We start from the raw sequence: 14,671 nt of genomic DNA on the forward strand, positions 1-14,671 counted from the left end.
CACACGATTAAACACAGGAAAAGAGAATTGCCTGTAGCCGAGCACTTTTCTAACCATGGACATGACATAGGAGATATGAGAGTTTTGATATTGAAGGGTGGTTTCAAGTCACAAAAGTACAGAAGAATTTGGGAATGTAAATTGATAACAACCTTTTGACACGCTGAATACTGGGTTAAAGGGGTGGTCTCGCGAAAGCAAGTGGGTCTATACACTTCTGTATGGCCATATTAATGCACTTTGTAATATACATCGTGCATTAAATATGAGCCATACAGAAGTTATTCACTTACCTGCTCCGTTGCTAGCGTCCCCGTTGCCATGGTTCCGTCTAACTTCGGTGTCTTCTTGCTTTTTTAGACGCGCTTGCGCAGATGCATCTTCTCCCTTCGGCTGGTCTTGGAAGCATCGGAGTTTTGGCTCCGCCCCCTTTTCGCGTCATCGCGTAGCTCCGCCCCCGTCATGTGCCGATTCCAGCCAATCAGGAGGCTGGAACCGGCACACGTCATGGGGCGGAGCTACGCGATGATGCGTACAAGGGGGCGGAGCCAAAATGCCGATGCTGCCGAGCGGAGCCGAAGGGAGAAGAAGGGAGAAGACGGATCTGCGCAAGCGCGTCTAAAAAGGCAAGAAGACACCGAAATTAGACGGAACCATGGCGACGGGGACGCTAGCAACGGAGCAGGTAAGTGAATAACTTCTGTATGGCTCATATTTAATGCACGATGTATATTACAAAGTGCATTAATATGGCCATACAGAAGTGTATAGACCCACTTGCTTTCGCGAGACCACCCCTTTAACTTATTCCCCAGGATTTATGCGTGAATGGGAAGTGTGAGATATTTATTGCACAGATAAGACCCCCATCAACAGTAATTCAGGGACCATTAACTTTCACTCCCTTATCAGTGTTTAGCTAAAAATGTTTGTGCACCTCTTCTAGCATTTTTAGCCTGACGACCTTTCCCCACCTAACAATAATATAGGGACCATAAAACTTTCTCTCCGCTATCAGTGCCTAGACAAAAAAGTTTGTTTGCTGTTGCAGAATTCCTTTCAAGTGCGAACCAATCACATCCATATCTGTGCCTTGTCATAAGTATGTATGTTATAAGTGTGTATAAATATCCATGCCTCTTCAGATCCAATCCATAAGCCTGAAGAAGAACCCTGCGTTGGTTCGAAAGCTCGCTATTATTACATTTTGTAAGCCATTAAAAGGTATCATATCTACAAGATTACTTGGTTTCTCTTGCTGGGAACAATCTAATTTTCTCCATGCACGTCTTATACATACTTATTGGATAATTTGTTGTCCTTCAGGTATGGTGTAATAGATTATCTTTTTCTAGAGCTATGTATTTGATATGGGAGTTATCTGTGTGATTTCATTTTGATATCTGACCTTTAGCACTCATGTTGTTTGGCTGCTATGAACACATTTACGATCATTACATAAGTGTGATGAATTTGTTCCATTTTGGATTTTAAGTCTTTTTAATGTTTGTGTCCTTGAAGCTTTATACATTTTTCATTATTTCTGGTGTGCATATCTATTACTGTGTTGCTTTCTTTAAGATACATAGTTGAAAACAATTGTCTCCTTTGTTGGATATGCTGTTTGGTCGGAAACCAAGGCTAAAGAGTTAAGCGGAGGCTTACACTGTGAAAAATTGTATTTTAATATTGAATTATAGAATACATTTACTATGAATAACCTTCACTGCTAAAAACACTATAGACTGCGTATTATATAATATGAAATAAAGTCATCTGTTTAGGTGTTGTGGACATTAAGTGTATATAATACTCACCAAGTACAATGGCTAACATCTGTGTAGCTTTCTTCTCCTTTTGCTGTGAAAGCTTCCTTTTGCTCAAAGTTTTAAGAGAGGTCCTTATTTTGCCATTGGGCATTGATTGAGTTTCAAAAGCCTTTGTAGGCTTTGCACTGTCTTTTGTATGACCATTCTTTTCAGCCTTGCATGGGCTGTCTGCTGGAGACTGGATAGAAGTGTTGAACTGGTTTGATGTTGCTGGCACAGCCAACTGTTGGTGGTTTGGGGAGGCTGACTTGTGCTTTGTCTTTTCCGGAGGTGATGTGCTTGACATCATCTCCATTTCCATTTCTTCTGCATGGTTTCCTGCCTCCTGCATAATAATGAAATATACAACAGTAAAGAAAAGTAAATTCATAATCCATATCCGAAGTGTTAAATGTTTTGAAAATTGCCATTAGGATTACTTAGTTGTTCAAACATAGAATTAGGAGGACTGTGTCTTAAGCCCAATGTCTACTGGCGGATTTGATATGCGGAAGATCCGTAATTAAAGTTGCCCATAGGGAAGATTCCGCCGGAAACCAGGAGTTTGAAATGTCTAGTGCACATGTGCACCGATCGGCACTTCTGCACACATCCGCGCAGCAAGCAGGATCAGGTTTGTCCACGGGCTCCTGCAAGCGGAATCTTACCCACCTGTGGACATGAAGCCTAACTCCTTCAAAGACTCTATTTGTTATGGTAAACCTTGTTGTAAATTCTAATCCAACCACTGTTTGAGTGCTAAAGCTAGCATCGATAAAGTTGGCATAGCTATCTTTCCCAACTCTATAAAAGATGTGGGTTTGAGCAGGGCAAAAAAGTATAGTATTTCTTTGATGAAGGTTGGGTAAATGGCAGCTATTCTCTGGTTGAAATCAAAAAATTTGGTTGAAATGAAACCTGTTTAATCCTGGCTACCCATGATGGAGACATTGTAAAGTAGTATTTTATCAGGTATATAAGATTGGTGCATAAACACATGGAGCATTGACTACATAGTTTATTTTTTTTGTCTTTATTTGATTTATTTTTTTTTTCTTAGTGCAGCTATATGGTTATCCCAGGCATACTTACATTCACTTACTGTTAGTTATCCAAACACATCTGCTGAAAGTTTGTTTAAAGAATCTACTACTCTTCCAGTAAGATACTGTTATTTGACATTATTTCTGATCTCCTCCCCCAACTAATCTCAGATTGTGCCACCTTCTACTTGTATTTAGTTTCTTCCTATCTGAGCCTTATGTAACATATATAAAGGTGTCCATCATGTCCTCCATCTCATTTTTTCCGTCAGGCTCTCATATCTATGGCTACTTAAATTTTGTTTCATAGATTCATGTGATTTATCTGTATATGTGCTTCCATTTATTTGCCTCTGTAGACATATACTCCTTTTAAACGGATCAACTATCGTTCAAATAAATCTGCGGATCATGATAATTTGAACAATAATCGTTCCGTGTAAACACAGTCAACAATTGAACGACGAATGATAAGTAATTTGCTTATTTGTTGTTCACTTTATGCAGATATAAAGATCATTGCTTAGTTGTCTGCAAGCCTTTATATGCAAAAAAAAAAAAACTAAACTAAATAAAAACGTTCATTCAGTCATTCACATTCACGTGTTCATTGCACAAGCGAATATCACTGCACATATCCCAACTGGGGTCAACAGAAGAAAATTCTGTATGTCTCTATGTGGTATAAGCAATTATTTAGTAGACTCCTCTTACCAGATTCATTTATGATTTTTGCCCTATATTTTTAGTCTTTCATTTATTGTTACTTTTTTTATTTTATCATTATCATAGCATTTCTCAATGCTTTCCAACTTATTTATTACACTTGGTGGCTGGATAACGTCATTCTTAAATAAGCGCAGTAATGATTAAGTGACAGTTTATACATTTACATAGTCTTCCATCTGTTTAACCCATTAAAGACCAAGTGCTGTAAATTTACGGCGCATGGTCCTGGGCTTTAATCCCGTCTGATAGTAAAAATACAGTGTGGGATTAAAGCCCCTGCTTCTGCAATAAAGCAGAAGCAGGATGGATTGTCAGCTGTTATTGACAGCTGAGAACCCGAAGGAGAAGGGAGAAGTGTTTTTTAACCACTTCTGCCTTCTTCTCTTTGGAGTACATAGCGCTCAATGAGCGCTATGTGCTAAGAAGTGAAAGTGGAACTATAACTTCCACTGTGCTAGCCAGTGGTTATGTGACCGCCGCGATCCCCTCAGCACAGCAGAGCGTCAAATGTTAAAAAAATAATTTTTTTTAGCTTTTTACCCCCTATAAAACTAAAAAACTGAAAAAAAGTCAGTAAAAAAAGATATTAAAAAAATATCCCTATATGTCACGGAAAATAAAATGCAGCAAAAATAATTTTGTTAGCTGAAGGAAAAAAAATAGGACAGATAAACAACCACATGGGTAAAATCCCTAAAAAGTGTCTGCTCCTTAAGGGTGAATTCACACGAACGTATATCGGCTCGGTTTTCACGCCGAGCCGATATACGTTGTCTCTCTCTGCAGGGGGGGGGGGAGGATGGAAGAGCCAGGAGCAGGAACTGAGCTCCCGCCCCCTCTCTGCCTCCTCTCCGCCCCTCTGCACTATTTGCAATGAGAGAAGGCGGGGCAGGGGCGGGGCTAAATTCTGTGAATTAGCCCCGCCTCTCCCCATTGCAAATAGTGCAGAGGGGTGGAGAGGAGGCAGAGAGGGGGCAGGAGCTCAGTTCCTGCTCCTGGCTCTTCCATCCTCCCCCTCTGCACACGAGGACGACGTATATCGGCTCGGCGTGAAAACCGAACCGATATACGTTCGTGTGAATTCACCCTAAGGTTGAAAACAGGGGTTAAAGAGGTATTCCCATCTTAGAATAGTATAGTATTTCACTAGAATATGTCTTAACATTTTGATCTGTGGGTGTCTGACCTCTGGGGTCCCCATTGATACCAATATCTCTCGGCTTTTGGAATGTGTTAATGAAAAAACTTGGAATATTGCTCCATCCTGAATATCCAAAATAGATAAATGTTTAAAAGGATTCACCATGTAGTAACATAGCAGATAGGCTTATACTCACCCCTCCAGTTATGTTACTGCATGATGAATGCACTTTACGCAAGCACTACAACTCGGACGACCCCTTTAAGGAGCTAGAATTACATTTTGAAGGGCGAATATGAAATCATGCAAAACATACTTTATGGAAGGAGACGGTGAATCCTTTTAACGGAAATGGTTATGTTTTATACAGTATATCTTGTATATTGATAATAGGAAAACCTGTATTTTCATTTCATTATAAGAGAAAAGATTGTAAGTCATTTGTTTAACTTGTGATAATGTATCATTTTACAAATTGTGTGGTGATGGTATGGCTGAATTTATAAAAATAGACAACACATAAACTTCTTAGTTTGAGGAACTAATGATAAAGGTTAAAACAAAAAATAAAAACTAAAATAATGTTCTGCAAACAGACAAGGGGAATTGGAAGACAATCCAGGCTAGCAGCTTACCATCATCTGAGGAGAACAAACACGACTTCAGAAACACTATTTTCGAGTCTGCATAGAAATGTGGTGTCTGGGGACTATTTCTCACAGCATATTACTCTCTGAAATATATATTTTCTAAGGACATATTCTTTCTTCCTCCCAATGCGACACAAACCTTAAGTATCTGTGTCTCCAGAGTCTGGTGCATTTGAAACACATTTCATAGAAAATAATATGCATTGTACCATAGCAAGCTAATATATCTGGAAAACCAACCTCCAAACTTGTTAGAATGGGATGAGTAATTGTGTCAACCATCTTTCACACACTAGATTCTTCCAGATATATTTTTCCTAATACTTATTATTGGGTTTCATCCTTCTCAAGAATAACTCCTTCTGAGCGGTGCCATTCTTACTATATAAAACTGATGATATTTTCTAAATACCTTTTACATTCCTCCTTGCATAACCCTATATTCTTAACTTAGAGGGCAGATTTAACCTGCTGGCATAAGGTGCCACATGCTCTATTAGGGAACTCTCACACGCAATTTGTCCACAAGATGTGGTGCAGTTGCAGATTTTGTCAATCAGTTCGTCTTCACTAACATGATTCTCATCCGATACGGGTGAGAAAAGATAGGACTTTCCCCATCTTTCACGCACGTAGTCAAGATCTAACTTCCTGCTGTTTTTTCAAACTCCTGTGCAATGGCTTTTGAAAAGCCTGGGAAGGGAGAAAAAAAAAAGCTGTTCAAGTGCAACTACTCTCCACAGCAGCAAGCATAGTTGCACATACGGCTGCCTAAAACTGTCTTAGGAATGTTTTTGGAATTTCTTTCTTTTTTTTTTTTTGCATACTTTAATTGTAGAATTACTTCTCCTGTATGTTAGAAATCTGCACCAGTAATTCCACAAGATGTCCTCAATTTTGCATGCAGAAACTTATTCAACTGCAGAATGTAATTTTCGGATTTTGCAGTAAAGGCGCACAGATTTTAACAGATGCAAAGTTGTGATGCAGAAACGTCTGCGCAAATTAATTTTGCCCCATGTAAAAGCACCTACAAAGTACGGTAATGATGAATATAGGAAAAAATAAAAAAGATCCAGCGCTCCCAGAAAAGCCCTTTTTTTGGCTAAATCAATAAAAGGCTCCTTAAATATCAAAACATATGGATACTTTATTGAAACATGTCCGACGCGTTTCGTCGCATAACAGCGAATTTCCTTAAATATCAAAACATATGGATACTTTATTGAAACATGTCCGACGCATTTCGTCGCATAACAGCGACTTTTTCAAGCCTTGAAAAAGTCGCTGTTATGCGACGAAACGCGTCGGACATGTTTCAATAAAGTATCCATATGTTTTGATATTTAAGGAGCCTTTTATTGATTTAGCCCAAAAAAAGGGGGCTTTTCTGGTAGCGCTGGATCTTTTTTATTTTTTCCTATATTCATCTATACATAGTCGCATCCCCATCCAGGGGTGTGACAGATCCCTGCTTGCTCCCTTTGTTTCTTCCTCTTTTCCGGACTGGAGATAGGAGTCTGAGGAAACTTGGACCAACAAAAATATATACAACATTTACCAGGACGTGGAGGTGTTAGGTGGGGTGTCCCCTGCAAGGCCCACCCACCAACACCGGGTAAGTCCCATTTTTTTCATTTACTACACAGTTATTGCATCATAGCGGGTGGGGCGCCGTCTCACATTAGTTTTCTACAAAGTACGGTAATGGCATGGCTTAAGAGTTGTGCTCACATCATCACGTGTGGGTGCCAGCTGTGTTCGGGCGCCTACCCACTTGCGTTGCCGATTTTCGCGTGTGAAAAATGCTGCGTTTTTGCGCGTTTTCCCGCTGCGTTTTTTGCTCGTTTTCCGCGGCGTTTTTTGCAGCCCTCCATTGACAATCATGGGTGCATTAAGAGAAAAATAAGGAGACATATGCAACTGACAGTTCCTATGTGAAAAAACCCCACGAAACGGAAAAAAAAACCCAGATGGACAAGAACACATTCTATACTAATTGCTCTTAAGAAAAAACGCAAAACATCACAGGAAAAAAAATCGCAAGTGGGTAGGCACCCTTATAGGGCTAGCACCCCTTATGAATAGTTGGGATCAGAGAAAACTCCAATTCTGAAAGTTTAACTCCTTACATGCCATGGTCAATAGCAACTGCAACATTTAAGGAGCTCTACTTGCCGCTCATGAGGAAAGCTCTACCTGCCATGGCACGTATGATAAAAAGCAAAAAAATTAGTAGGTATCAAACTTGGCCACATCCGTACCCTTCTGAACTTAATATGTCATACCAAGAAGAGTGGGAAAGGGACGTGACATGTGAAGCCTGCACGTTTCTAACACACAAAAGTGATTGTCTATGCCAGGTGTACTCAACTAGTTTTTGTAAAGGACTACTTACCTGGATCTGCTGTCAGGCGAAAGTCCATCAAACCCAGATAATGAGGATTAAAATAGGACATGTAATTGTGATTACATATACATTTTGGTATGATTATAGGAATGCTAAATATGTATGTTTTTTTTTTCTTGTACTTTTTCACTATAGAGCACTTAACTCTCCATATTCTGAGAGCTGTAACTTTTTTGTTGTCCCATCACAGGACACCACTTCTATGCAGTGATCCTAATTACAATGCAATTACCTCCAGTGATAACATGTGATATCTTTTCTGATTGGTAACATCCATATTCGTTTTTCTGCTTTTCTATCTGGGCCTAGACCACCATAACCAACCATAACTCATCTCTGCACATTCTTCTCATCTTGCTGCTACCCCCAATATCCCTCTCAGTAATTCCTCCATAGGAAGAAGTGCTGCTCTATAGACCCTCTTAGAGGGGTTTTCCAGGCAGCACCGGCTGTCATTGTTGGGCTACACTAAGATCAGAGCAGATGTCGCTGCTCCAATCCCTGTGCAGAGGCTGGTGCTCATAATTGCAGTTGCAGCTGTCATTGAAATCTATGGGAGCTGTAACTACAATTACAAGAGTAACTCCTATTGATTATGAGCGTTGACCACTACACAGGGTCTGAGCAGCAGCTTTTGCTCCGTCCCAGTGTAGCCTGGCACTGACAGCCAGCACTGCCTGGAAGACCACTTTGATTATACTGTGGCCTCTTTTAGCTATGCTGACCTCCTGTTGCTCTTCTTATTGTGCCCTTCTGTGGCTCTTCTTAGTTATAAAGACCCCCTGTGGCCTGTTTGGTCAAAGTGCCCCTCATCTACTAACTCCTCCATTATCTAGTACCATGTAAAAAACACACTCTCCCTCCCTTCAGCTCCACTATCATACATTCCCATGAAAGATCACTCATTTCTCCACTCCATTCCTCCCCGCTCTCCCCCGTCACTCCCCGTCGCCCGCCAGCACTCGAATCTTTAGAGACGAGTGGGCAGGTACTCACATAAGGCACTAGTCGCTCGAGTAGTTTGCCTTAGCGAGTATGCTCGCTCATCTCTAAAAAGAATGTTTCTTTTCACCAACATATATTTTGTACAGCTTACATAACCACTAAAAAGGGGTTAATTAAGACATTGTAATGTGAACTAACATATTTTTTCTGGCACAATAATCGGATAAATGACATGTACATCTGATCCATGATTAAGTTTTTTTTCCTACAGGCAGACTAATAAACAGGTGAGAGATTTTGATTCAGAAAGTCTATGTACTCCATAAACAATGAGAATAATCTAATGTTGGAGAGACATCTATCCTAACCCTGCATTATTAATTAGCAATTCTGGAGGTGTGAAAATTCTCTCATAATGAGGTTCATTAGCAATCTAGTCGATTGACTGGAATGAATACAGATTAATAGCTGCGCTGCTTTGCTCTTGGCAAGAATACTTCAGTTCATAGAGTATGATCTGCTTTAATCATACACATTCTGTCTGAAAGTAATTTGGAGGGAAATATTAATAGAACAATTTAACAAAAAATACTTACCGATATGTTTTTAAAGTTCTGCTATGCAGTGATCTAATATTATTTCCAAAGGTTTTTAACTACTTATTATGAAAAAGCATAATGGAATACAATATAACATATAGTCAAAGACTATTGAATAAAACCCTATCAACAACATAATTAAGATGAACTTGTAGATTGAGATATGTCTATTGTTAGTGCTGGTACCCACTGGCGATAGACTTTCTTGCGATGCAAGAGTGAGTGAAAATGCATGATTATGAAACTAATGATTTTCAATGCTTTCATTCTCTTTTGCAATGTCTTCACTGAAGGCTCGCAGCACTAAGAAAAATCTGTGCTATCGTCCATATAGGCCACATTAAAAATATAGGGAGTACATCATGTTTCCCTGACACAGCTGTCACAGCTATGTCAGGGGATTCCTTCATCCATGCAGAGACCTCAGGGATGAAGGAATCCCCTGCCACAGCTGTCACAGCTGTGGAAGAGGTCCGCGATGCTATCCCATTGATTTCAGTGGGGCCGGCGCTGCTGCCACCCCATTGAAAGCAATGCATTGAAGGCATGCCCTGCAGCGATGATTTTTATTTTTTTTTTTGGGGGGGGGGGCTACTTGAAATATAAGCCCTGCCCCGAAAATCATTCCTAGCTGTAAAAAAATTAAAAAAAATAACTGACCTAGAAAAGCAGTCTAGCTCTTTTCTCTGTCCTCATCAGTCTTCATCTTTCTTCTGGTGGCTGGGGACTAAAAAATCCCCGCCTCCAGAAAGCGCTGCCTTTGATTGGCTGAGCGCTGTGACCATTCACAGGCAGTGTTTAGTCATTCATTGACTTCAATGAATGACTAAGTGCTGCCTCTGATTGCTTGAGTGCTGTGATCAATCACAGGCAGGGCTCAACTGTCATCCAATGACAGCTGAGCGCTGCCTCTGATTGGTCACAGTGCTGAGCCAATCAGGCTTATTTAATCTCCGGCCACCAGAAGACAGATGAAAACTGAAGGGGACAGAGAGAGGAGCTCTTCTAGGTGAATTAATTATTTTTTTACATTTTTTTTTACAGCTAGGGATGACTTTCGGGATAGAGCTTATATTTCAAGCCCCCCGGCTGAAAATAATCACAGCAGGTAATGCCTTCATCCCATTGCTTTCAATGTACTCCCTATGTTCTCAATGGTGCCAACAGTGCTGTCGCTGGCCGCATTGAAAACAATGGGCAATAGCGCAGATTTCTCTTAGCGTTATAAGCCTTGAGTAAAGACATTGCAAATGAGAATGAAACCATTCAAAATCATTGGTTTCATAATCATGCATTTTCACTCACTCTCAAATTGTAGGAAAGTCTATTGCCAGTGGGCACGAGCCCTTAGGTTGGCTTTACACAGGACATTATTGATGGAATAGTCACTTGATAGAGTTAGTGTAAGTTCCAGTTGTTCCATGTAAATATGGCCACCAACAGGGCGGTAGGCGAAAATTTGTCATAAGTTGTTAGTTGCTTCATTTCAGCTAACTTAAAAAATAGTCTCTGGTTTAGAATGACTACCTACTACTGTTTTTTCTCCGCTGCAAATTCACTGCGTTTTTTTCCCCCAGATGTCTATGGGACTTTCTAATGTTAAAATCGCAACGCACAAAAAATGCAATTTATCGCTAAATTGCATTTTTTGTGTGTTGTGATTTTAACACTAGAAAGTCCCATAGACATCTAGGGGAAAAAAAACCTCAGTGAATTCGCAGCGGAGAAAAAACAGTAGTAGGTAGTCATTCTAAACCAGAGACTATCTGAAAAAAAAAAATGCAGCAAATTTGTAGTGGGTAGTCACCCTTATTCTTTTGTCGGTATGATTATGACTACAACATTTATAGAGTTGTTATATTTTACTACTTTAAAAAAATAAGAATCTTTGGAATAGCCAAGTCACAGTCCTGACTCAAATCCCATTGAGATTTTGTGTCAAGACTTTAAATGGACAGTTCATACTTGAAATCCCTCCAATATATCTGAATTAAAACAATTCTGCCCAAGAGAGTGGGCCAACATTCCTAAACAGCAATGTATAAGGCTCATCAGAAATGTATCACAAACATTTGATTGCAGTTGTTACTCCCAAGAATGGCACAACCAGATTTTAGGTTTCGGAAGAGGGCAATTACGTTTTTGCCTCGGTGATATACGTTTTGAATAAATCTTTATCTTCAATACACGTAATTATCATGTAAAACCTGCATTTTGTGATTCCGTGTGGCGTTTGTATCTTATATTAAAATTAGTTAGATGATTGGATATATTTAAATGTAGCAAATTATCAAAAAATAAAAGAAATCGGGTGAGGAGCAAATATTTTTTAACATCACTGTCACTAGACTTCTTTACTGCATTTTGTTAAATGTCAATCTTAAGAACACCATTATAAAATCCTTCATTTTTACAAATGCCTATGTTTTACTAGCAAAATAGCTGACTCACCATGCAATATAATACTAAATATAGTAATTATGAATCCTCAGGACTGTCACTATTGTCTTCTCTTACAGAATAGTAGGTATTGTTCTATAAACAATGTAAGTTCATATGTAATGATGATGCAATCTTGATTACATATTGAAGATAAAATAAATTGACAGTAAATAGTAGACTTAAAAATGTTGTTTGAGAAGAAACAAGGGTATTGAAATTTAAAGCGCTTAGATATATCACTGGAACATGCCAATAAATAGCAGGAGGTTGTGTTGCGAACTGCTGTTTGTCATGGTTTTTGCCAGCATCTTTCAATGTTATAGTATATTGAATTGGTTTCATGAAAAATTGAGGTCCTTAACCAAATTTGAGTAAAGATGAGGATGGATACATCTGTACATACATGGGCACGCTATGGTGGGGTAGTTGAGTAACAGGGAAGTAAAGTTGGTGTTAATGATGGTGTACTGACTACTCCTGTCCAAAACAATACAACATGTAAAGTTTTCTTCAAATAAAGAAAGAAATGGACTTCTATCCAATTTAATCAATTGCTGGATGATGTGCGTCAGTCACAATTGGAATCAAATATTAGAAGTAGAGATAAGTGACCTTCTAAAACTTTCTAGTAAAAATAGGATAGGACCTCAGAAAGTTCAAACAAGTGTAAACAATGATGAACAAAAAGAGAGGTAGACTTACCTGGTGTGGTCAATCGGGCACAAAGAATAGAAGAACCAGGTGCCACACCTGTAGTCCCGGTGTGTTTAAGTCCAATCCTTTTTTGCCGACAGGCATTCAAATAGGGAATGAGAACGGCAGGAGAATTCAAATAAAACTCCAAAGGAGTTTTGGAACATAGAAGGAATAAGTAAGTTATAAAAAGACTCGAGCTCATAAGAGAAAGGCTTGTTTCTTTTCTATATTAGGCTTTCCAATCGTTAAATCACCTGCTAGATGTCTGTAGGAAAAAGATGCTTATGAGGGCAAAGAAAATCAATTACCGTGGACCTGACATCCTTAAATTAACAATTCTGTTCACCGTCGCTAGGAGGGGCTTTCTGTGTATTGATCCCATAACCCCCTCCTTCAAAGTAGGTGACATGTTTTCCTGTGATTTAAGAATTGTAAAGCCTAATATAGAAAAGGAACAAGCCTTTCTCTTATGAGCACAGGAGCTTTTTTTTTATAACTTTGTTTATTCCTTTTAGAAAGTTTGGTTTGGCTGGTTTGCCAAATTTTGGCCAAAAATTTGATTTGGTCCTAACTACTTCAAACCGAACTGAAACTTAATTAATTACCCTAATATGAGTGTATAACATGGTCTAAGAGCCCTTTACAATGTGGTGGTCATGGTCCTGTGGTTGCAAAGTCATAAAAATGAGAAATGAAGGACTATAGGCGCTACACTCGTAATGTAAAAAGCATTAAGGCAAATGGGTTAACCCAAATCTTCTTATTCAATTGTTAACCACCACATAAGGCATTTCTGGGACGCCATTTCTTCTGCATTTGGAATGCAAGATATAAATATCCAATAAAATCCCCGTACTCTGTTCAGATATTTATGAGGAAGGGGCTGCGTACCCGTTTAGAGATATTATGTGCTGGTTAACAATGCATTAATAAAGAAAAATTGGGTCAACCTTTTTGCCCTAATGTGCTTTACAATATGAGGGTAGTACCTATGGCTCTTTATTTTCTACTTTTTATGATTAAGCATAAACATTAAGCATTTCTATGTTCCATTACCTATGGCGATGGTTATTCGACTGGAAGCACCTTACTAACTATTCTCAAAAAAAAATAAATCACTCTTACTCCCTGGAGTTGCTCCACCCTTCTCTTCTCTATGGTCCTATGGTTAGAACTGTTGACTTGCAGAGCTGGGGTCTTAGGTTTAAATCTCACAATAACTGCATGCAGTTTGAATGTTCTCCCTATGTTTGTGTGGGGTTTCTTCCATACTCCAAAAACATACTAAAAGGTGAATATAGATTGTGAGCTCCAATGGAAATATCAAGTACGCAAAGTGCTACGTAATATGTAAGTGCGGTATAAATAAAAGTGATTGTTATGAAACACAGGGAGAACCTACAAACACCATGCAGTTGTTGTCATATTTGACCCTAGGGCACTAACACTGAAAGACAAAAGTGCTAACTGCTCAGCCACAAGACTAGTACCTACTTATCTTAGTAAGTCTAGCCAGAACAAACTGTCCAAGGTTCGGATTTTCACCAAATCAAACTTTTAGCAAAGTTCATTCTGAAATAGGATTCTACTGGTTCAGTTTTCTCAATGTTTTTTACAGGTAAAGGTTTAGTGCCCCAATGACTATGCCTTTAACAACCAAAGATCGGACTGGAGACCACCAAAGACGAGAGAGCAAGCACATGAGTATATAGTGATAAAGTATTAGACTACTGTATAAGGCGATTGACAAATAATTGTGTATACTACTGAGCTTCAAACACATACAGTATCACCTTGACTGGATGGTAAACATTTTTGCCAATCCATAATCTAACTATTGCAGCAAAAGTACTCTAATGAAAGTGTAGAATAGGAGATTAGCATAATTGGACACATTTGTCTACAGTGGTATAGATATGTGTTGTGCTTATGAAAGCTATGTGCCACAGTGATGATATTCCTCTTTCGCTGAATTTCTAGAGAAAAGTCTGCAAAGATTAAAATTTTCTGTCTCCCCCAGCTCCAGGATATCTTGGCAACTTTTAAAGTTTTGCAAAATTAATGATTTATCTGTGTAGTCCAGATACTTGTAATAACTGGTCTGGGATGCATTTTTACTGACAAAGATGTATTGTCCATTGAGGTTCGGGTACCCAGCCCCAATCAGTGTGCATGTTAAGACTTGCATATATGGTAGATTCCAAGTGC

At 39.1% G+C, this 14,671-nt stretch overlaps 1 protein-coding gene across 1 annotated transcript in view; it reads right to left on the bottom strand.

The window, feature by feature from the left end:
• Positions 1 to 14,671, bottom strand: part of DRD2 (dopamine receptor D2) — a 441,704-nt gene that overhangs the window by 15,849 nt on the left and 411,184 nt on the right. The window contains exon 8 of the mRNA XM_066606916.1: positions 1,818 to 2,154. Coding sequence (XP_066463013.1) covers positions 1,818 to 2,154 — 337 coding nt within the window. The remainder of the gene's footprint in view (positions 1 to 1,817; positions 2,155 to 14,671) is intronic.

This window comes from Eleutherodactylus coqui, chromosome 6 (genome assembly GCF_035609145.1).
Source record: "Eleutherodactylus coqui strain aEleCoq1 chromosome 6, aEleCoq1.hap1, whole genome shotgun sequence".
Classification (NCBI taxonomy): domain Eukaryota; kingdom Metazoa; phylum Chordata; class Amphibia; order Anura; family Eleutherodactylidae; genus Eleutherodactylus; species Eleutherodactylus coqui.